At 33.4% G+C, this 21,714-nt stretch overlaps 8 protein-coding genes across 8 annotated transcripts; 5 read left to right on the top strand and 3 right to left on the bottom strand.

Moving 5' to 3' along the window:
- Nucleotides 1-126: 126 nt before the first annotated feature.
- On the bottom strand, nucleotides 127-8,969 carry DFA_06094 (uncharacterized protein; the record flags this gene model as incomplete). The annotated part of the gene is made up of 9 exons (XM_004361750.1): nucleotides 127-1,502; nucleotides 1,581-2,217; nucleotides 2,297-4,257; nucleotides 4,349-6,651; nucleotides 6,729-7,087; nucleotides 7,155-7,814; nucleotides 7,892-8,035; nucleotides 8,104-8,290; nucleotides 8,362-8,969. The coding sequence occupies 9 exons, from the start codon at nucleotides 8,967-8,969 to the stop codon at nucleotides 127-129; spliced, it is 8,235 nt and encodes a 2,744-aa protein (XP_004361807.1).
- Nucleotides 8,970-9,095: 126 nt separating this feature from the next.
- On the top strand, nucleotides 9,096-11,332 carry DFA_06093 (uncharacterized protein; the record flags this gene model as incomplete). Its single annotated transcript, XM_004361749.1, has 5 exons — nucleotides 9,096-9,173; nucleotides 9,469-9,566; nucleotides 9,660-10,141; nucleotides 10,211-10,566; nucleotides 10,637-11,332. The coding sequence occupies 5 exons, from the start codon at nucleotides 9,096-9,098 to the stop codon at nucleotides 11,330-11,332; spliced, it is 1,710 nt and encodes a 569-aa protein (XP_004361806.1).
- Nucleotides 11,333-11,446: 114 nt separating this feature from the next.
- On the bottom strand, nucleotides 11,447-12,586 carry DFA_06092 (Exosome complex exonuclease RRP4; the record flags this gene model as incomplete). Its single annotated transcript, XM_004361748.1, has 1 exon — nucleotides 11,447-12,586. One exon carries the CDS (start codon nucleotides 12,584-12,586, stop codon nucleotides 11,447-11,449), a length of 1,140 nt encoding a protein of 379 aa, XP_004361805.1.
- Nucleotides 12,587-13,526: 940 nt separating this feature from the next.
- On the top strand, nucleotides 13,527-15,059 carry lpd (dihydrolipoamide:NAD oxidoreductase; the record flags this gene model as incomplete). The annotated part of the gene is made up of 2 exons (XM_004361747.1): nucleotides 13,527-13,593; nucleotides 13,663-15,059. 2 exons carry the CDS (start codon nucleotides 13,527-13,529, stop codon nucleotides 15,057-15,059), a joined length of 1,464 nt encoding a protein of 487 aa, XP_004361804.1.
- Nucleotides 15,060-15,470: 411 nt separating this feature from the next.
- On the top strand, nucleotides 15,471-15,632 carry DFA_06090 (uncharacterized protein; the record flags this gene model as incomplete). Its single annotated transcript, XM_004361746.1, has 1 exon — nucleotides 15,471-15,632. The coding sequence occupies one exon, from the start codon at nucleotides 15,471-15,473 to the stop codon at nucleotides 15,630-15,632; it is 162 nt and encodes a 53-aa protein (XP_004361803.1).
- Nucleotides 15,633-16,029: 397 nt separating this feature from the next.
- Nucleotides 16,030-18,358, bottom strand: DFA_06089 (uncharacterized protein; the record flags this gene model as incomplete). The annotated part of the gene is made up of 4 exons (XM_004361745.1): nucleotides 16,030-17,534; nucleotides 17,609-17,652; nucleotides 17,722-17,832; nucleotides 18,351-18,358. 4 exons carry the CDS (start codon nucleotides 18,356-18,358, stop codon nucleotides 16,030-16,032), a joined length of 1,668 nt encoding a protein of 555 aa, XP_004361802.1.
- Nucleotides 18,359-18,447: 89 nt separating this feature from the next.
- DFA_06088 (uncharacterized protein) lies at nucleotides 18,448-19,153 on the top strand (the record flags this gene model as incomplete). The annotated part of the gene is made up of 2 exons (XM_004361744.1): nucleotides 18,448-18,494; nucleotides 18,877-19,153. The coding sequence occupies 2 exons, from the start codon at nucleotides 18,448-18,450 to the stop codon at nucleotides 19,151-19,153; spliced, it is 324 nt and encodes a 107-aa protein (XP_004361801.1).
- A 1,029-nt stretch (nucleotides 19,154-20,182) lies between these two features.
- DFA_06087 (uncharacterized protein) lies at nucleotides 20,183-21,041 on the top strand (the record flags this gene model as incomplete). Its single annotated transcript, XM_004361743.1, has 4 exons — nucleotides 20,183-20,359; nucleotides 20,461-20,648; nucleotides 20,722-20,859; nucleotides 20,930-21,041. The coding sequence occupies 4 exons, from the start codon at nucleotides 20,183-20,185 to the stop codon at nucleotides 21,039-21,041; spliced, it is 615 nt and encodes a 204-aa protein (XP_004361800.1).
- Nucleotides 21,042-21,714: the final 673 nt, after the last annotated feature.

The following is a 21,714-nucleotide window of genomic DNA, read 5'->3' as shown; positions in this document are numbered from 1 at the left end:
AAAAGAGAGGTTATTTTAAATATTTAATTTATTTTCGGGATGTTGTTATTATTCTACAAAAAGAAAACATTATATACATTATATATATTCTTCTTTTACTATATTACTATTATTATCTTCTTCATTTTATCTATAATAATATTCTTTTAAAGTTTTGGTAATTTTTTCTTTACATTTTGATTTCCAAGCAAGGAATTCTTCGGTTGAAATGGGTCTTGGGACACCGAAATAATTGTTAGTGTTTCCAGTGATGGATGCGAGATAACGGATGAATAAATCTCTGCCATCGGTGTGATAGGTCATGCTGTCTGGCAATTTGATGAGGGAATCCATCATAGACTCGATACGCCATTCTGCAAGCCCGTCTTGCATCTCCAAAAGACATGTGAGGATTGGAACGATAAATGGATAGACATTGGCCGATGACTTTAATATGATTTCCTTGGTGATGGAGAAAATGTTGCTGGTGAATAGTTTGTTGTTCCAACAGAGATGTTTGAGCATGATCTTGGTGTGTTCGTTCCATCCATATTCTTTGATGATCTTGACCAAGAACGCCTTTGAAAAGATAGATACCAATGTAGAGTCACTCAATACTAGACAGTGTTGGTTTGTTGTTGGTACTCCTCCAAATCTAAATGGTGAGGTGGTTGGTATAGCATTTGGATCGGCTATAATATGGATAACTGGTTTGGTTCTATCCTTTTCAGCTGGGTAGCTGTTGAGCTGCGATGGGATGAGGGTGGCAGTCAAAGAAGGTTGACAGCATCGAATGAGGAAGCTGAGGAAATCGACCATCTTGTTATTCTCCATCATCATACTGACACCACCGCTACTTCCAGATGAAAAGTTACCGATTCCACTACTATTGTTGGACATTGTTCCCATTAGTGGATTGGTTGAAAAGATTGATCCTCCACTATTAGATGATGATGTAGTATTGCTGTTGCTACTGCTATTGCTAGTAGTATTGGATGATGCAGTATTGTTGTTGGAAGTTGAACTACCAAAGGTTGGAATGGGGTAGGATCCAATAAAGGATTCGATCAGCTTGCTGATGATACCACGTTGCAAGAGATATTCTCTTTCCTTGTCCATTGGTGATTGCACAACATTGAAAAAGAGTGCAAACAATTGTTGGATGGTTCTTCTTGGGTAGTCCTTGAACAATTTACACAATTCAATGAGCGAGTTAAAGAGTGCAATGATTGATGGGATACGAGTATCCTTGTTCTCTTCTGTATTCTTGCGAAGTGTAACAGCAAACGAGATAATATCTACAAATACATGTCGGGTCTTTTCAAAGTAACAACCCAACAAGATACTCTTGAGAATTGAACGGTTCTCCACAATGTATCTCAAGAACCATTCAGTTCCTTGTTGACTATCTCTCATCAATCTCTTTAGATGGTATGCCCATACTTCAATCAATCCTTTTTCCTTTGAATGTGAATATATTTCTATAAAGTATTTTGTTGCCAACTTTAAACTTGATAATATTGCTACAAAAAAAAAAAAAAAAGGAATAAATATTTTTGTTGAGGATATTATAATTATTATTTTTTTGTTTGTTTTTTTACCATCATATTCATTAATTGTATTATAAGGGGAAGGATAAGGAACAATTTGATCAAAAGTTGGATTATGATAAAGATTAACAATATCCCAAACAAATGTACCAAAGTCCAAATCATAGAGATACTTTTCCAAGAGGAATGCTCTATTTTCATTCCAAACAGTGTCAAGGATATCCTTTGAGATGGTTGATGGCAAGGATGGTGTACGATGGTGACCAGGTTGATTGGCAGCAGAGGAAGCTGTTTTGTTGTAAAAGAGCATGTAGGCATTACAGATCTTTGGACGACGAACTTGTACATACTTTTGTTGAGCCTTGTCAAATTCCTTGACTTCATCGTAGCCACCAAAACAATCGCTTTGCATTCTTCTGAAATCGTATGGTTGAACATAGGTATCATTCAACTCGAACCAATTGCCATAGACATCTTTGACCAATGTAATATAATGTCCAGAGTCTGCAGTACCTGCATGTAAAACAATACCACTTAGGTCATAGACATAATCGGATTGATCCATTGTAAAGTATTCAGATGATCCATTTTCTCTCATCTCTACTACTTCCTTTGTATATGGTGCCATATTTAATTGTAATGGGAATTCACAAAAATCATTCAATTTAATATTTCTCATATTTTCCAACTAAATAGAAACAAAATAAAAACAATTAGAATATATATATATTTCCTTTTTTTTCTTTTTTTACTTTTTCTCTACTTACATCATATTCAAATCTTTTAAGATGAAGGATTAACGAATTTGGTAATTTATCGACTAAACATCTTTTAGTGATTTCAACACGATCATTACATTGTTCACATTTATAATCCTTTAGACTTTCTTCTTGAATGAAAAGTTCCAATGATTCCAAAAGGGATTTTTTGTTTTTAACTTCAAGTGAAATCGAGTAGAATGGTTCTTCACAATGTGAACGATGACTACAGTTTTTGGGAATAAACTGGTTGGTCAATACACCTCCAAAGGCATCCTTGAGAAGTGTCTTTGATCCTGCCAATGTGGTGTCCTTGAGGGCAAATTCCAACTTGTCAAGGAAGAGATGGAAGAATTCGTATGCGTCCATTTGAATGCCCAGGTTGATTGGTGTTCCATCATAGTTTACAATTGATTTACAGAATCCAATAGGATCATAGTATCGCTTTGTACTCTCTTGCAAGTACATAAACAACAATTGGATCTGTGTCAACATGTGGTATTGTTGTAATTGTTGAATTTCCTTTTGTTGTTGATCCTTTAGTTCCTTTAATAGTTGTTGTTGATCTTTGACTGGTGGTGGAGTTGGTGATGTTGGTGGTGAAGTAATCGATATCTCTCCCATCTTTTCATCAGCCGTCTTGTTCTCGAGTTGTTGTTTTGGTGATGAGTTAAAGTTTGGTTTTGGAACACTCAAGCTTAACAAGCTTTGTTTGAGACCGGTGGAGTGGTAGAGTTGTTGGATCAAAGAGTTCATGTAACAGGTGGCACCTTGGTTCTTGAGACCGACATAGTTGTACATTGTCTTTTCCTTGTCAACCGGACTGTAGTTCCAATCTCCATTTGGATCGACACGGTCAATCTCCTCTGTGATTAGTCTCTCGACGAGGAAGAAGTTGTTGGGATCATTCTTGGAGAGATCACGAAGCAGTCTAAAGCAGGCAAGACGCGACTCTTTGGTTTTGCAGAGTGGCGGCATGGCAACACCGTTTCCTTGTACGTGGTCATGTGCAGTGGGCGTCTTGAACAGACAGTTCTTAAACAAGATTTGGATGAGATTCTTTTCCTTGCACAGAATCTTGAGTGACGGACGTCTACGCACCAAATTACGAATGACATTGACGATACCCACCAAGATATGATCCTTGCGTTGAGTAGAGCTGATCTCACGGATTGGCATATTGATCAATTCAGTGATCAACTTGGACAACAGACTCTTTACAAAGTTGAGTGACTCGTTTCGATCGCCATGAGTATGTGGAATCTTGAGTGAATCAACACTTACATTATCATCACCTGTAGTACTAGAGTCACTGTCAGTGGCAGTTACTACAGCATTGTCAATACCATTATTCTTGTGATGATTTGGTTTGGGTGAAGGAGATGGGGAAGAAGTTGGATATCCAATATTTAGCAACTCTGATAAAAGACAAAAGAATTGTTCGGCAGTATGATAGTACTGATTGATGGTAGGAAGGAACGACAACATCTTTGACAAAAAGAAGAGTGATCTATCGATAGAATCTTGTTTACCACCCAGCGAGTTGGTAGATGTGGTTGAAGAGGTCAAACTATTTCCATTAGAGTTGGAGGTCAATGAAGAGGAAGAAGAAGATGATGATTCATTACTAATGGTAAGATTCAATATTAAATTGGATGCCTTTGTTTGAACAAGAGGGTCAACACACTCTAACAATAGAGCTTTGATCCACTCATTCCAATCGGTACTATTGTTGTTTAGATTCATCTCTAGATTCTTTGGTGCACTCTTTACACTGACTGCCAATATCTCCATACCATACTGACAAACCATATTGAAATCTAGACTTTCATTCAATGATTGATACTTTGAAACTGATGATACCAATTGATGTACCTTTGTGATAAATTGAGGTGCCTCCAAAATATATGAAGTCTCTCCTCTAAATGTATATTTACTCATACCATAATTACTTTTTTCATTTGTATTTACTAAAATAAATAAAATAAAATAAAATAAATTAATATTCTTACCTCTTACTTTTTCTATCTATTCATTTTTTTTTGTTTTTTTAAAACATACTAAGAGCAATAGTAAAAATATTTTTTAATAAAAGATAAAATAACTTTAGATTACCCTTTTGAGAATGAATTGGAGTATCAATAACTATTTGAGTGAGATAGTTGATTCCACGGCTTTTGATGAATCTATTTTTGAAATCTTCTTGAGAAAGTGGGCCATTTGGATCGGATCGAATATCACTACCAAGAGATGTGGTGGTAGGGTTACTGTCACCAAAAACACTATCGAGTACACGAAGATAGTAGATGGTTTTGTAGATACCAGCATTGGTTGGGATAAGAGAGGACACTTCCTCTTTTAGACATTTAATGTCTGATAGAATCTTTGGATTGATTGGAAGATCGCTGAGAACATTCCAAGCATACTCGGCAATCTCATTGTCAAAGTCCAAGAGATTAAATATTTGTTCAAAGTTTGATGGCTTTGAGATGAGGATCGATGAAGGTGATTGATCAATCTTTGTCTTTCCATTGGTTATTCTAGACTTTGGTTCTTGTACCTTTCGAAGCAACACATCACCAATCAAACCAAAACCACCAAGTTGGTGTTGAAGTGATTCCAAAACCATCGAAACTACTGGTGTATCATCCAAAACATCGATATCATCATCGTCGTCGAGTAGTTGTTGATTCACATCATTGTCTTCTTGCTTTTTAGAGGGATCATCTTTTTTGTTCTTGTCGTCCTTTTTCTTTTTAGATTCTGGTTTTTGTGGTTGTGGTTGTGGCTGTGGTTGAATGGTTCGTTTGACCAGGATGGGGTATTGTTGTTGGCCAGTTGAATCAAATATTTTGTATTCGTCAAGACACTTGTCGTCATCTTTCATCTCCTTGTCACCGAGATATACCTTGAGCGATCGAACGGGTGGTTTGGGTTGTCCATAGATATTGGCTACCTTGCGCTTCAACATTCTCATTGTATCAGTACCAGAAATATCCGAAATAATATATGCATCACCACGATCCAATTTCACCAAAAATGAAATAGGTTGTGATTGATCTCTTGTAAATTGTGGTGCTAGTATCGATATTGCATGTTCGTTCTTGTTATTGTTGTTACCACCATTGGTTTGATCATTGATAAATAACTTGACCATATGTAATGAACGACAAATACGGTTAATGTTACCTTGACAACTAAATGATACACGTCGGTCGTGGGAAGATGTCGCCTTGACAGTTTCTAGACTCTTTGTGATATTGTCCATGCAAATTCTAAAGTATTCCTCTTTGAACTTGATCGATTTGGGATTCTCTCCATTCTGGTAGAGAATGTTGAGTGTATTGATTGCATTGATGCTGACCTCACTATTCAGTGAGGTAAGTGCTATCGACCATAAATGAGCAACTCCAACCAAATCAAGCGAAACAATGTAATAGTCGCTTGGTACATAATCATTGTTTCCACTTCCAGTTGCAATTGGTATGCCAGATGGTGTAATTGACGATAAACCTGATAATTGAGGTGATGGTGGTGCAGTCGCCGATTGAATATTTGGTGAAGTCATTGGAGATGGAGAAGGCGATGGTGAATTATTATTCTTTTGTTGACCATTTTGAGTTTGTCCATTTTGTCCATTTTGTTGTTGTTGCTGTGGTGGTTGTTGTTGCTGTTGTTGTGGAACTTGTAGAGTATTATTATTATTATTATTATTTACATTATTATTATTACCATTAATTGAAAAGATACTATCACCAAATAGAGATGTTGCCTTTTTAAGTTTACCACTCTTATCATTGATGTAGAAAAAGTATCTTTCAAATACAGCATAGGAAGTGGGAGTGAGAGATGTCCAGTCGAGTGAAGACATCTTTTCGATAAAGAGGTATTTGACTACATTCTCGTGGAATGCAACGCGATCACGTCCAGCGATACGCGTGCTCTTGAGCCACGAAAAGAATATCTCGCTCTCTTCTTCGGTGAGATGATGAGTGACAAATGCGTCCCACATGACATCGACTTGTTGCACATTCAACATGATCGACGATTGTGACAAGAGGAATTCGAGAAAATCAAATCTAGCTTGGATTTGATAGAGATGGGGAAACAGACCACAAAACACGGTCTGATTGACTGGGGTGGCGTGAAGAGTACCTTTAACCTTGGCACTGACAGTCTTTTTATAGGCTGCCATCTCCTTGAAAAAGATATCAAAGATTTTACTCTTTTGTTCGAGCGACTCGATGACCGATCGCAGTTTTTTTGCTACAAACAATTCTACTATATTTACAATCAATGATAATGATTGTACTACTGATACATTATTCTTTATATTTTCAATTGCAAGATCAATATATTGTGTTCTAAATAAATAAGTAAATAAAAAGTTAGTATTAATCTCTCTCTTTTGATTTTTTATATTTGTTTGTTTTTGATTTACCTTAAACCAATACATTCTTGTAATTTTAATAATGAAATTAAATAAGATTTTGATTTTGTACAAAGAGTTTGAGTATATTGATCAGCGATTTGACTATCATTATCTTGAATTAATCTCCAAAATATATCGACACCATAACATTTCTTCAAGGTGAGAATATTTTCTTGATGTTGAATCGAGATTCTCGAAAAGTTAAAGATAAAGTTTAAAAGTTCATTGTCAAAATCTGATGCTTTGAGACTATTGATCAAAGTCTTGTTAAAATATTCATAGAAATAATCCAATTGTTTAATATTTAAATGGCCAACCAATTCTAAAATTGACATGTAAATTATATTTTTTACAGATTCATGTTTTCCCTAAGAAAAAAGAATATATATATAAGTTTGGTTGTTTTGTTTTTTTTTTTCATTTCTTTTTACTTACAATTGAAGAATTCCATAATAATTCTAAATGATGATTTTCCAATTTACCAGAATGACAAAGAAAGATCATAATATGAATACCATTTGTCATAATATCTGGTTGATCACTAATTTTACAAAAGTTTTCAACTATTTCATTCTTTAAAACCCAATTTAAAAGTAATTGTTGATCAATTGGAGGTTGTTGTTGTTGTTGCTGTTGTTGTTGTCCATTACCATTATTATTATTATTACTATTATTATTATTATTGGTCATTCCAGTACTAGAATTCATAGCATCTTCTTTGTTATTTTTTGAGGAATTTGATTTTTGTTTTTTGAGAAAGTTTGAAAGACCAAATCCTTTGCCACCTTGATCCTTGTTGACCCATTTTGCAGACTTTTTAATGAAACGAAGTCCTCGCAACTTTCTTTCAAGATTTGAACTTTGGAAACACTTTAAAGCACGGTTGAGATCAAACTCTTGAAAGATGGATGAAATCTCACTCTGTGCCATAACGATTGCCAATAATTGTTGTATAGAGTGACAAATATCCTTGAATGATTCCTTATCATTGCCAGGTAAATCTTCAAAGAATATATCTAAAAAGTATACAAATACTACATCCTTTACTTTTTGTACATATTCATTTAAAAAACTTGGTAATATATATTCTCTAATCTAAAAAAAAATAAAAAATAAAATAGATTAATAAATGACTTTAGAGAAATGATTATTACTTTTTTTTTTTTTCTTACAGTGACCAAAGTTTTTAATATAACTCTTAATTTTGATAATGGTGGTTTAGTTGATGTTAGGGATAAGATATGATCAAATAAATTTCTTTCAGCCAATAATAACAATATAGTATAATAAAAATTGGATTGTACATCTTGTGGTTTCTAAAAAAATTTCAAAAAAAGATAGATATTAATATATTGTAGTTGATACATTTTTCTCTTTCTTTTACTTTTAAAGTTGAATGTTCTTTTGTTTCTTTTGTACCAAAATCCAATTTATAAAAATGATGACCTGGGCTTAGAATACGGTTGATCGAAGACCACATATCAGGAATATCAAAATGAATTGTATCAATGGCCAATTCAATGGAGGCCTTTAAAAAATCTCCAATTGTATTTAAAAGATCTGGTGTAACACTAAAGAAAAAATAATATTATTGTTAGATTCTAACATTTACCAATTGAGAACTTGTTACTTGGTTACATACTTTTTAACACAAAGTACTGACAAGATGTATCTTGGAATATACATCAAGAATTGATTGAGTTCAGAGTTGTTTGTTGGTAGTTGTTGAGAGGGACTACCACCATTTTGTACCAAATTGTTGAGCAATGTTACAGAGTTGGTTGTAATGAGCTGAGTGATTTGTTGTATTGCCTTTTTCGGTGACACATCACCTCTGATTGACATATCAATATCTCTAAAATATTTACTGTAATCTATATCTTTTGAAATCTTGGTTGTTGGTGGTGGTGTATTTGTTGTTGTCGTAGTTGTAGCTGTCGTAGTTGATACTGGTGCAATGGCAGGACTATTATTATTACTACTACTATTACTTTGATTGACAATAACAATATTATTATTATCTGGTGAAGACTGTTTTTTCATGTCTACATCAGATGATGTTGATGGTGTCACAACAGCAACTTCATTGTTTGTTGCTGGTGATGATGATTTTGGTTCATTGGTACTCGTACTAGTATCGGTTACTTTTAGAGGAGGTGGTGGAGAGGATGTTGATGAAGAAGATGAAGAAGAAGAAGAAGAAGAAGAAGAAGAAGAAGGAAGAGTATCTGTAATCTCCTTTTCAATCATGATTGCAAAGCAACTTTCTGTGTTTTTGGAAACTTCTCTTTTAATCAATCAATCAATCAATCGATCTTTATAACTATCTGTCTATATATATATCAGTTGGTGGGTGGCTGATGATTTCTAGAATCAATGAGAGGGTTTATCACTACTTCTGCTACTGCTACTGCTACTAATAATGAATCTAATCGAACGTATCTGTTATGTTATGTATGTTAAAGGTTTTAAAGAATGGATTATATTTTTTAATAAACCAAGGTACACAATATGATAAGCCACAACCTCCACACCAATTTTCACAATTATTAATAAAAACATTTTTATCCAAAATATTTTCAAAGTAGTCTTTTCTTTCGAAGTCACCTCATTCGTCACTCACAGAATAGTCATCTTCATCCGTGCGTCTATATCATATGATATATTAGTATTATCTATATATCTAAAACTTCTCTCGATTTATAAAGACAATAAATAGTATAGAACAAACTCTCATAATCAGATGTAGAAAGAGAGAGAGAGAATAGACGAGAAGATGAAAAGATATCTATTCTTTGTATCGCTTGCATTGATTATTATACCTTCAATCATCTTTGCAGTGTTTGTGTATGTATATTAATATTAATATTTCATTATATATAATGAATTAATTAATACAGTAAATGTACTCTAACACTTTAGTATTATATTTGAACTTAGGTTACCATCAATATTTAAAAGATTAGGATATGGAATTATAATAGCATGGGCTATTCTATTGGTACTTAGTCTTAAATCACTTATTCATGCTAGGATATTGGATCCTGGCTATCTACCCAAAGGAACAAATGAATCACTTAAGGATGAAATGAGACACATGGCCATCAATATGGGAGATCCTACATCTCCATCTCCATCTCCTTCTCCTCATTCAATTCATCATAATAATAGTAATAATGAACAATCAACTTCAACAAATGAATCATGTACCGATGAAGATGAAAGCGACCACTCTGGTAGAAAATCAAGGAATCATTCACCAGGTTCTGGAAGTCGTCTAGTCATGTCAAATAATCCTCAACATCAATATCATTATAATCAACAACATCATCATAATCAACAACAACAACAACAAGAGAATTATAAAAAAGTTAAAAAAACATTCTATGTAAATAATAAGGAAATAATCATTCACAAGTGTAGTATGTTATAAATAATAATAATAATAATCAATTCATTGAATAATAATATTAACTTTGTCTATTTATTAGAAACATGTAAAATTTTTAGACCACCAAGAACATCACATTGTACAGAATGTAATAGATGTGTATTGGAATTAGATCACCATTGTCCATGGATTGGCAATTGTGTAGGAAAACGAAATTATAGATATTTTGTTTATTTTGTTTGGTCGACAGTCGGCCTGGCATTGACGACGATGGGATCATCGCTAGTCAACACCATTTTTTTATCACAAGAGCTTGGAGGTTTTGGAAAATCGATTGCAGCATCTCCAGTCTCTATTCTTCTCGTAGGCTTTTCATTTCTTTTGTTTTGGACTTTAATAGGGTTGGGTGGTTTCCATTTATATTTGGTTTCAAAATATTCAACCACTAGAGAAGATGTAAGTAAACAACAAAAAAAAGAGGAAAAGAAAAGAAAAATAAGATAATTAACATTCTATTCATTTCTAGATTAAAGGATTAAAGAATCCATATGCAAAGGGTTTTTTTTATAATTGGAAACAATTTTGTTGTTCAAGTCAAACACCAAGTTTCCCAGATGAATCTGATGATAATAGAAATCATCATCATCATAATATTAATAATCATAATAATAATAATAATAATAATTCAACTATGGTGGCAAAAACAACAAAAGTTTATCCACCAGCAACTTATAATGCATTACCAACATCTCCATCACTAGGTATAAATGATAGTATAAATAATAATATTGGTGATAATATTATAGATGTCGACGACGACGATGACTATGACGATGAATATGACTATGATCAAGGTATCGATAGTGATGATGCCAATCATAGTACAGAAGCAGTCAACTATGATGATGATGATGATATTCAAGATAGAGATAGTCTAACAGATGATGATAGAATCATTCTCCAACATAGTCCCTATCAACAAATTAATTCACCAAATCCACAACATCGAAACAACTCTTCTGTTGTTGTTCCATTACAACAACTAGCATCCACATCTCCAAATTCATCATCTTTTACTACAACAACTGCCACCAACACTACAGCAATGATCCAACCAATTGGAATATTTGATGATGAAGATCCAATTGAATTTGAACAACATTATAAAGATTCTCAAAAAATGAGATTATTATCATCCTATGACAATGGTGGTAGGAGTTAGAAAAAAAAGACACTCTCTAGAGAGAGAAGGTCTTTTTTATTTTTTGTTCCATATATATATATATTGTAATAATAATTATTATTTAATTATTTATTTATTTAATTTATTTATTATTTAATCATTCATTTCTGTGTCATGATTAAATTGACTAATCATATCTGTATCATTTTCTTCATTATCATCTTTAAAACCCATTCTTTCTTGAATATTTGTATGTACAGCAGTGATGATTTGTCGAGCCTTGTTGGGAGTCAACATATCGGTGAGAGGCATATTGAGCGTCATGTTGTAAATCTCCATGATGCTACGTGTGTGAATGAGCATGTAGTGTGTATGAAGGATATGGATGGCATTGCGAACACGAGCAATCTTTTGTCTGCTTTCACGTGACACTTGTTTGACTTGAGGTGGCACAAAGAGTGGTTGATCGTAGCTGTCTTTTTCGTGACGTTGGATGAGTTGTGTTTGGGCTTGTTGTTGGGCAGAATCTGCAATCCAAATGTATCCATTGACACCTAGAATAATGTCGACACCACAATCGAGTGTGTGAGCGTGTTGCTTTGATCGTTTGATGAGTGCGGGTGGCACACTGACCAACACACCATTCATCAACTTGCCATAACGTTGATTACGAGTGTGCAAGGCCACAGATCCGTCTCCATTGATTGCTTGCACCTCTGCATAGATCAAATCATTCTCGACGAAAAAGTTACGCATCTGCAGTTCATCACTCGAAGTACGACGACGTTGAATACCACCTGGCAGATTGATAGCAGTCAACATGAGTATATAGTCTTGACGAGCGTTACAATCGACCTTCCAACGTTTGGCAGCCACCTGTGTAATACGTCCCACTATAATATCACCAATCTCTCCTTGATATCTTGAATGGAATGCACGCACCGATACCAACTTGTCCACCTTGTCAACAACACCCGACACACTTGCAATCAACGATCCTTGGTGATGGAATGTTCCATGACCCTTTAGATACTCACCCTCCTTTGATATCGTCGTACCAGGTGTCACTAGATTTCTTGCAAACTGTGTCTTGGGGTCATTCTCATCGTCATACATCTCTTCCTCTTTTGCATTTGATTTATTACTATATACATCTACATCTTGCATACTCGTACCTGCATTGATGTTACAGTTACTCCTATGATGCATTAATCCCAATCTCTTTGATGGTGTATATATATTTATATTAATCTCTGATAAGTATTGTGTTGTCATTGTTGTCTTTTCTGTCATTGTATAGTAGTAGTATTTATTCTAAGCAATGAGTATATAATAATAATATTTTTGTATTTCGTTTCATCTTTCGTTTAATCATCTTATTTTTCACTGTGCCTAGTTTTTTTTTAATCTTTTATTTTTATAAATATTATTTTTATCATTCATTTAATGAATAGTTTGTGGGTCTATATTATATATATCTCAAGATTCATTCATTCATTCATTTTTTATCACGATCTAATTAAATTATATGTATACAGGATCCGAAAGTAGCAATTATTGTTTGTGGAATAAAAACGACAAAAATTAAAAAAAAAAAATCAAAATTTGAGCACTCTCCAACATGCTCAAAGAAGATCATTCACTTTTTTGTTTGGTAGTTGTGTAGTATTTTAATTAATTAAAATATAAAGTAGGTATATCATTTTGTGAACTACATCAGTATCAACAACAACAACAACAATAGTAACAACAAGTCAGTCGAGAAAAATAGACTGGTACAAACTCTTTACAGATTCTTAAAATGGGAGATTGATTACTTTATATGGACACTATAGAGTAAAAATCATCTTTATGGTGTCAGAAAAACGTCTGCGACCGTTCAACTCAACTCTAGCTTCTCTTCTTTGGTTCTTTTGATTTTCATACCACCTCAAACTATATATATCGATAAGATAAGAGACCAACAAACAATGAACATGATTAAAAATCAAAACACAGCATATATATCATATCAACAAACAAACAAACAAACTATATATAATATATCTTAAAGTCGAATAACAACACAATTGTATCATATACAACAACAACAAAACATAGATCTTTTTTTTAAAATCACACACATAAAACTATACTTTTTCTTCTTCTTCTTTTACAACAAACAACTATAATATTAACATTATATATTATTATTATTTATTAGACCCCTCCTTTTTATATATAAATCTTAAAAATGTTAAGACAATTAAATAGATTAAACAACCCAGTTAGACTTGGTTTAAGATATTACAGTACTGCCGGTAAGTTTAATAAATATAAATACATATACATACATACATAGATACTTACCCTTTTCATATTCCATTTAGAACAACAAGATGTTGTGATTATTGGAGGTGGACCCGGTGGATATGTAGCAGGTATTAAAGCAGGTCAACTTGGTATGAAGGTAACAGTTGTTGAAAAGCGTGGCAAGTTGGGTGGAACCTGTTTAAATGTTGGTTGTATTCCATCAAAGGCATTGTTGAATGCCAGTCACATGTATGAAGATGCCAAGACACGTTTCTCCAACTATGGTGTCAAGGTTGGTTCGGTAGAGGTTAGCGTTGCCGACATGATGAAGTACAAGGAAAAGAGTGTCAATGGTCTTACCAGCGGTATTGAAGGTCTTTTCAAAAAGAACAAGGTCAGCTACTCAAAGGGTCACGGTTCGATTGTTTCACCAAATCAAGTAGAGGTTACTGCTGCCGACGGCACCAAGAGTGTCATCAACACCAAGAATATCGTCATTGCCACAGGCTCTGATGTTGTCTCTTTGCCAGGTCTAGTCATTGACGAAAAGCAAATCGTTTCATCGACTGGTGCCCTCTCTTTGACCACCGTACCAAAGCGTCTCGTCGTTATTGGTGGTGGTGTCATTGGTTTGGAATTGGGTTCAGTGTGGTCACGTCTTGGTTCAGAGACCACCGTCGTCGAGTTTACTCCACGTATTGCTGCCGGTGCCGACGGTGAAGTCGCCAAAAAGTTCCAACGTACCTTGGAAAAGCAACACATCAAGTTCCACCTCGAGACCAAGGTCACTGGTGTCACCAAGAATGCCGACGGTACCGTGTCGGTCAACACTGAGAGTGTCGGCGGATCCGGCCACTCTGGCGCCATCGTTGCCGACGTTGTCCTCGTGTCGGTCGGTCGTCGTCCACAAACCCAACAACTCGGCCTTGAAAAGGTCGGAGTTGCCACTGACAAGGCCGGTCGTGTCGAAGTCGACGAAAACTTCCGTTCCAACGTCCAATCGGTCTTTGCCATCGGTGATGCCATCAAGGGCCCAATGCTTGCTCACAAGGCCGAAGAAGAGGGTATCGCCTGTATCGAGTACCTCCACAATGGCGGCGGTCACGTCAACTATGGCGCCATCCCATCGGTCATTTACACACATCCAGAAGTTGCCTGGGTCGGAAAGACCGAAGAAGAGTTGGTCAAGGAAGGTGCCAAGTTCAAGGTTGGCAAGTTCCCATTCATGGCAAACAGCCGTGCTCGTACCAACGACGACACTGAAGGTTTTGTAAAGATGCTCTCTGACGTTGCCACTGATCGTATCCTCGGTGTTCACATTATGGGTGCCAACGCTGGTGAAATGATTGCTGAATCTGTTCTCGCCGTGGAATATGGTGCTAGCACTGAAGACATTGCTAGAACCTGTCATGCTCACCCAACCTTGTCAGAAGCCGTAAAAGAGTGTGCTATGGAGAAACCAATCCATTTTTAAGGCCCTACACATATAATACATACAACAATAAAGAGAATGGCTTGTATACAAGCTCAACTTATTAATAACTTATAAAAGATACAGATAAATATTATACAGATACGATTTGTTCAAAAAAAAAAAAAAATGCCCACCACACTTTTTTTTTTCAACCCACAAAATTGTTATCTGTAGCATCTTCTTCAACCTCTAGAGCAAGATATCCTTAGAGTTTCTTAAACATCCACAACAATACAATCGAAAGGCCGTCCCATTGGTTAGTGAGTGGATATCTAACCGTCAAAATGTCGAGACCTTTGAAAAGGTAACAAATCAGTAGCACTACCACTCAACAAACAACAATACAAGGAATGGTATCATTTGGTTGGTAATCCAGTCGTGGAAGCTATTGGTGATCGTCTCTATGGTATCATGGAATCAACAGGTACCCGTACATTCTTTGACAAGTCACACGATGACACTTTATTCAAATCAAAGATTCAACCAAATACATTAAATTGGGAACAATTCTTACAATCTACTCAATGGAAAGGTGAATCTTTTGATGAATTCAAAGAAAAAAATAATTATTAAATTAAATAATTAAATAATCCAAATAGTAATAAATCATTGGTTGATTGTTAATATCGATCCACTGACAATTATTTTAATGTGAATCGATCATCATAAATCTGTAACATGCACAGGATAACAATGGAACCCCCATCTCATTCTCCCCCTTTACAGCGAGTTGGATCGAATAATAATAATAAAAGCACCACAACAATAATATCCATAAGAAAAAAAAAAAAAACTATTTTTTTTGTTTTTTATTTTAATATTCAAAAAGATTTTAGAAAAGAATTACTAGTATTATTATTAATATTAATATAGATTGATTGGAATGATAATTTTTTTTTTTTTAATATTATTATTATTATTTTTTTGGGGTAAATTATTTTCAAAAGAAAAAAGAGTTTATAAGAGTTTCTTAGTTGTTTACCTTATTTTCAACAAAGATTTCAACATAACCGATCTTTAACATTTCATTCTGATAATAACGCATATTAACACCCGTTGATATGAATCCCAATGCTGAACTAAACTCGATCGAACCATAGAAATCATTTGGTAGATCAAATGTTTTTGAAGTGAACAATCCATGAGCTGGTCCTCCATAATATGGATCTTCGGCAAATGCTTCTGATTCATTAGCTTTTGCTCTGTCAGTATTTAAAACCCCAACACTTTCTTTTCTGGTAAATGATTGTTTATAGATTTCTTCCTCTCCAGGCCATTGGATATCATCATCTTCACGAACATAAGAATAACTTGTTTCACCATCCATATCATCATCATCCAAATCATCACCCAAATCATCTTTCTTTTCCTCCACTGGTGTACTAGTTGTAGTAGTTGTTGTTGTTGTTGTTTTTTTACTCGATTTATCAACTGGGAATGATAAGTATTCCTTACATTTTGCATAGTTTTGTTCTTTTGTTTTTTTAATTCCCATTTTATCGAAAAGATCATCGTCATAACTACTATAGATGTCGTAACGTTCCTTTAACTTTTTGACATGATCCTCTAATTGTTTATCGGTGAAGGAATCAATTGTAGGAAGTATACCATCATACTTTTTAACGACTGTCATGGTAGTGTTTGCCAAAAAATGAGCTCCAATATAATGAAATCTAATTTGAACCGATTTAGCACCAATGTTTTGAAACGCCAATGGAACAGATCCCTCATAACCAACAGTAATTCCTTTGCAACCCGAGAAAATATCAATCCTATTGTTGAAGTTTTGAACATCATAGGAAAAATTCTTAATTTGATGGTGTGGATCATACTTCAAGTAGTAACTTGTAATTGATCTTTGATCAAGGGTCAAAATATCCGAAGTTGGTCTGATTGGAGGTTCTGGGTATCTTGCCAAATCTAGATCTAAAAAGTAGCAAAATACCTTTTCTTGAGTTTCTTGGGATACCATATTTTTGTTGTAAAGTTGATTCCATGTTAATTGAAGAACATCACGACTACGTTCTTTGGCCGATCTATAGTTGGTGGTTCCTTTAATTTCAGCGGGGTTTAGTCCATACTCTAAACCATTTCTATTAATATCTCCATAGAAAGCAGCACTGAGGAATGTGATACCAAGATACAGATCACAAGTGATATGGATGTGCGTCTTATCACTTAGATATATCAACATTGATGTCAATTTATCTTGGGTGATATTAAAATGGTTCTTGAATGATTCTTTGGCCTCTTTCAAATCACCCTCTCCATTTTTAGCGTCGTGTATCAACATCTTGTATTTGTTGTACTTTGCAAATGTTGCAGCCATTTCATCAACTCTCAATTTGCAATTCAACATCCATTGGTCACCCAATGCTTTAGCAGTGTTCTTGTAAACATCATAAATCTTTTGGTTTAAATCATTTCTCAGAGTAGTCATTGGATCTTCTTTTCCAAAAACCTGCTTAAAGAAAACTAAAAAGTAAAACAAACATTTTTAAAAATGACCAATTAAAGAAATTTTCTATCCTCTTTTTACAAATACATACTACCAACAAAAGGTTGGATGGCAGCTCCAAAGTTTGGAATACATCTATAATTTTAAAACAATAAATTAATATTAAATAGGGGATCCACTTTTGTTTTTAGCATTCATAAATACCCAATTACACCAATAAAAACCTGTTGGGCATCATCATTAAATTCGTAAAATTTTCCATTATCTGCAACTAATTTCTTTGGTGGTTTAGCATCTTCCACATCTCCAATTGCCCTTTAAAAGTGTTTAATTTTTGCAAGATATCCATATTTTTAGAATTAGAAAATTGATTTGTCTTGTTTTAAATAATACTCTTAATTCACCTCTTATACTCAATAAAATGGTGGTTTGTTGGCAAAAAGAGAGTAAAAAAGTTGGGGTTCTGTTAAATATCTATATTTTAAATTTTGTAGATAGTTTTTTTTTAAACTACATTCTAGATTCCTAATATATAATACCAGTTCATCTCCATTTCAAACCAATTCAAATTAGGTAAATCTGATATAAATAAGTATGATGAATTTTAGGGTTGATAGTTTTTTCATTCTAAATTAAAAAAAAAAATACCATATAATTATATATATGTGTAGCCAACAAATCTCTATATTTAAATAGTATTTAATACACGCCCCCTAATCATCTTCATAATTAATAAGAACAAAACAGATCTATTAAGTATGACAATAAAATCTAGATTTGAATATCCTAATACAATAGAGTATTGAACAGACACCTTGTTCTACTCTATACACCATTCCATTTTAAATAAACAACCCACCAAGAGTCAACCTACTTGCCAGTGTTGAAAGATTAGATTTGTCAATGTTGTAAAATACAAATGGTACAAAGATGATTTTCTACAGCTATAAGGGAGGGCATATGAATAGAAAATTAAAGTTTGAAATTGTCATTAACTCCCTACATACATATATATTAAATAAACCTAATGTATTCGTTTATTTAATTAATTGGGATAATCATCTGCCATTCCTAACTACAAACCAAGGTTAAAAAGAGGAGTAGGGGTTACGGTTTCAGTTTTCATTCTCCATAATAATATTATATGTTCCATTATTATGGAAGAAAGAAGAAGAGCACCATTATAGATGTGTTAAAGAGTAAAGTCATCACAACACAAATATTCAAGAGAGATGATAAAGATTATCAATTATCAATTGAAAGGTTAAAGATTGGCCGTGACAGAGTGAACAACCTAGATGCACAAGAAATCTTAAAGAGGATGATACGATATAAAGGAAGAGATTAATAATAGTGTAGATGTACAAGAATATACCAGATTAAAGATTGGTATGATGATGTAAATGAACACTTTCAAGTGTATCATAGAACATTGGCAATCGATAGATACGTACAACACCCAAATGCAACATTGGATACGTTAAAGAAACTAATTGAGTCTCAACACACCGCTGATCAATGGTCATTCTCTGGAATGGAGTTGGCTTGTCAGAATGATCATCTAGATGTCATCCAATCGCTTGATAAACACAAAAGTACGATATCAGCTGGTGCCATTTACACTCTATGCGCCTAAGCCAGCTTGGAAAGTGTTGAATATATGTTTGGTAGATACCCTGATCGATTTGATTTACGTGCATTGGAATGTGCAGCGTTTACTGGTAGGTTGTCAATCATTCAACTCATCCATCCAAAGTGTCAAGAGGGTGACGTTGCGACGACACCATCATCACAGGCTATAGAAATAGCAGCTAACTATACACCACCTCTGTACGGTTGACATGTAACAAATATAGTTGGGAAGGTCTCCACAAGGCTGCTTCATCCGGTCATTTAAATGTATTTAAATGGTTTGTTGAAAAGTATATTACTATCAGATGGAAACCATATGCAGTAGCAGCATTACTTTCTGGTCAAACAGAACTTGTCGAGTGGATCATGACAACTACACATTTATATCAAACACATATAGTTTATTTGTTGGAAATTAAATCAAGAAATAAACAAAGAAATTTCAAGACAAAAGATAAATAACGATTCATAATAGAGTATAGAAATAATAATATTGTATCAATAATAATAATAATAATGATAATAATATTAATTACAAAGATTAATAATATGATGATATATTAATAATAATAATGATAATATAATAATAATAATATAATATAATAATAATAATAATAATAATAATAATAATAATAATAATGATAATGATAATAATGATAAAATGTAAATGTAATGTAAAATATATAAACTTTTTTTTTTTTGCACCTATTTAATATAAGAATACTTTAAACAATACAAGATAGAAGGATGGATCCTTTTCACCAAACATTTTCTGTCTAACTCCATTAACGAGGAGACTTTGGTCAATGTAATGCTCTCCAGTTCCAAGCCAATGGTACATCAGGGACTTCTTCACATCTAAAAAAGATTTAAATTGTATTAAATGATGCAATGATGGAAATAATACCCTCTGTTTTTTTTATAATTAATATTTATTATTATTTTTGATTGATGTTCACGATTTAATTTATATGTTAATTGTATTATTTTTATTATTGTAATAATAATAAATTTATAGAATTGAAAATAAATAATGGAAGATCTCAAAGACATTGGAAGAAATGTTGATTGTTCTTCATTCAAACCCATCCCCAAAGGTATGGTATCAAATGAACCATTTGATCTGAAGAAAAGTCAAACTGTTTCAATAGAATGGGATGTGAACCAACACTTGTCTAGAAAAGATCCAATTGAACAATTTGTTATGATTGTAAGTTCATTTTAAATTCATTTTCATTAATATTTCTTGGGCTCTCACTCATTCTATTAATATTTGTTCTTTTTATAATTAATTTACTATTTACTATTTAGAATGCAAAGTTTGATGATGTAGAATTTACTCTTCCAAAGTATCCAGGTCAAACTTTTAATGTCAAACCAATTGCAGTGTACAATCCATACATTGAAACTGTTACTGTGGAAACTGAAACCCCACACCTTGTATCCTATTTAAAAGGATATGACTGGGTAACCAAGACACTAGACGTATTTATTGAAAAGTAAGATACTGATATAAATTAGATTAGATTCATAAACTAAGTACGTATTTTTATTTATATTTTTCTTTGATAGGTGCGATGCAAAGAACAAGATTACTAACCGTTTTGATGGTTCAAAGTCAATCCCAGTAGAAGAAACTGTCCACAAAACTATTAGAATAGGTCTTGTTCCAACAATGATATTCCAAACAGTGATTGCTTATGGAACTAGGTGTTATGATAGAGAGGGAGAAGAGAACGGAAATGATAAAAACCCTTATTATTGTGTGACATGTGTATAGAGATGATATATTCTCAGTCCTATCTAAACACGTCACCACAGATGTTGTTTCCCAACGTGATTGTCGGGATTATTTAGAAGGTGAAGGAGCTTCTCGTTGGCAAGAAAATTAAATAAATGTTGAAAATTCTAAAAAATAAAAGTAATGTTGTTTTTAAATCTACAAACCTTTAGCGATGATATTATGCGATTATCTCCAAGTAGTGTGAAGATGGATATCTATCTTTCCATAGCTAGATCTCTATGTATGTAACCAACCAACATTTTCTTTCATTCTTTTTTTTTTTTTTTAGAATGAACGATAATTGATAGAATTATTTCTCTTGTGGATATCGAATTATAGTTTCCTATTCCATTTACACCTACAAAAAATGAAGTGTACAAATCTAAAAATATTAAATTGTAAATACGAAATATTTATATATATATTGTCGTTGTTGGTAAAAGTGTTGTTCAAATGTTGTTCAAAATATCACACAGTCATCCAAAAATAGAAAGATGGTAAGATGTATATCGAATTGGTGCTATTCGTTGGAAAAAAAATTAAATAAATGCCGCGAATATTTAAATATTGAAATAAAGAGGTTCGACCTTGTATATAAACAAAGATTATTATTATTTCTCAACCCCATACAGTTGACAAACGATAATGAACAAGCCACAACAATAAATAGTTGTTATGAATACTTTTAAATAAACTTTAGTTCAAATTAAATTACAATGAAAAGAGAAAAGTTGTGTAACAAAACCGTTTCGATTTGAGGAGTACAAGAACCCATGTTGAAG

The sequence above is a fragment of the Cavenderia fasciculata genome, assembly GCF_000203815.1.
Source record: "Cavenderia fasciculata unplaced genomic scaffold Scf_Dfasci-G-p-12c09.r1-3, whole genome shotgun sequence".
Classification (NCBI taxonomy): domain Eukaryota; phylum Evosea; class Eumycetozoa; order Acytosteliales; family Cavenderiaceae; genus Cavenderia; species Cavenderia fasciculata.
This window is presented reverse-complemented; position numbering and strand designations above follow the sequence as displayed.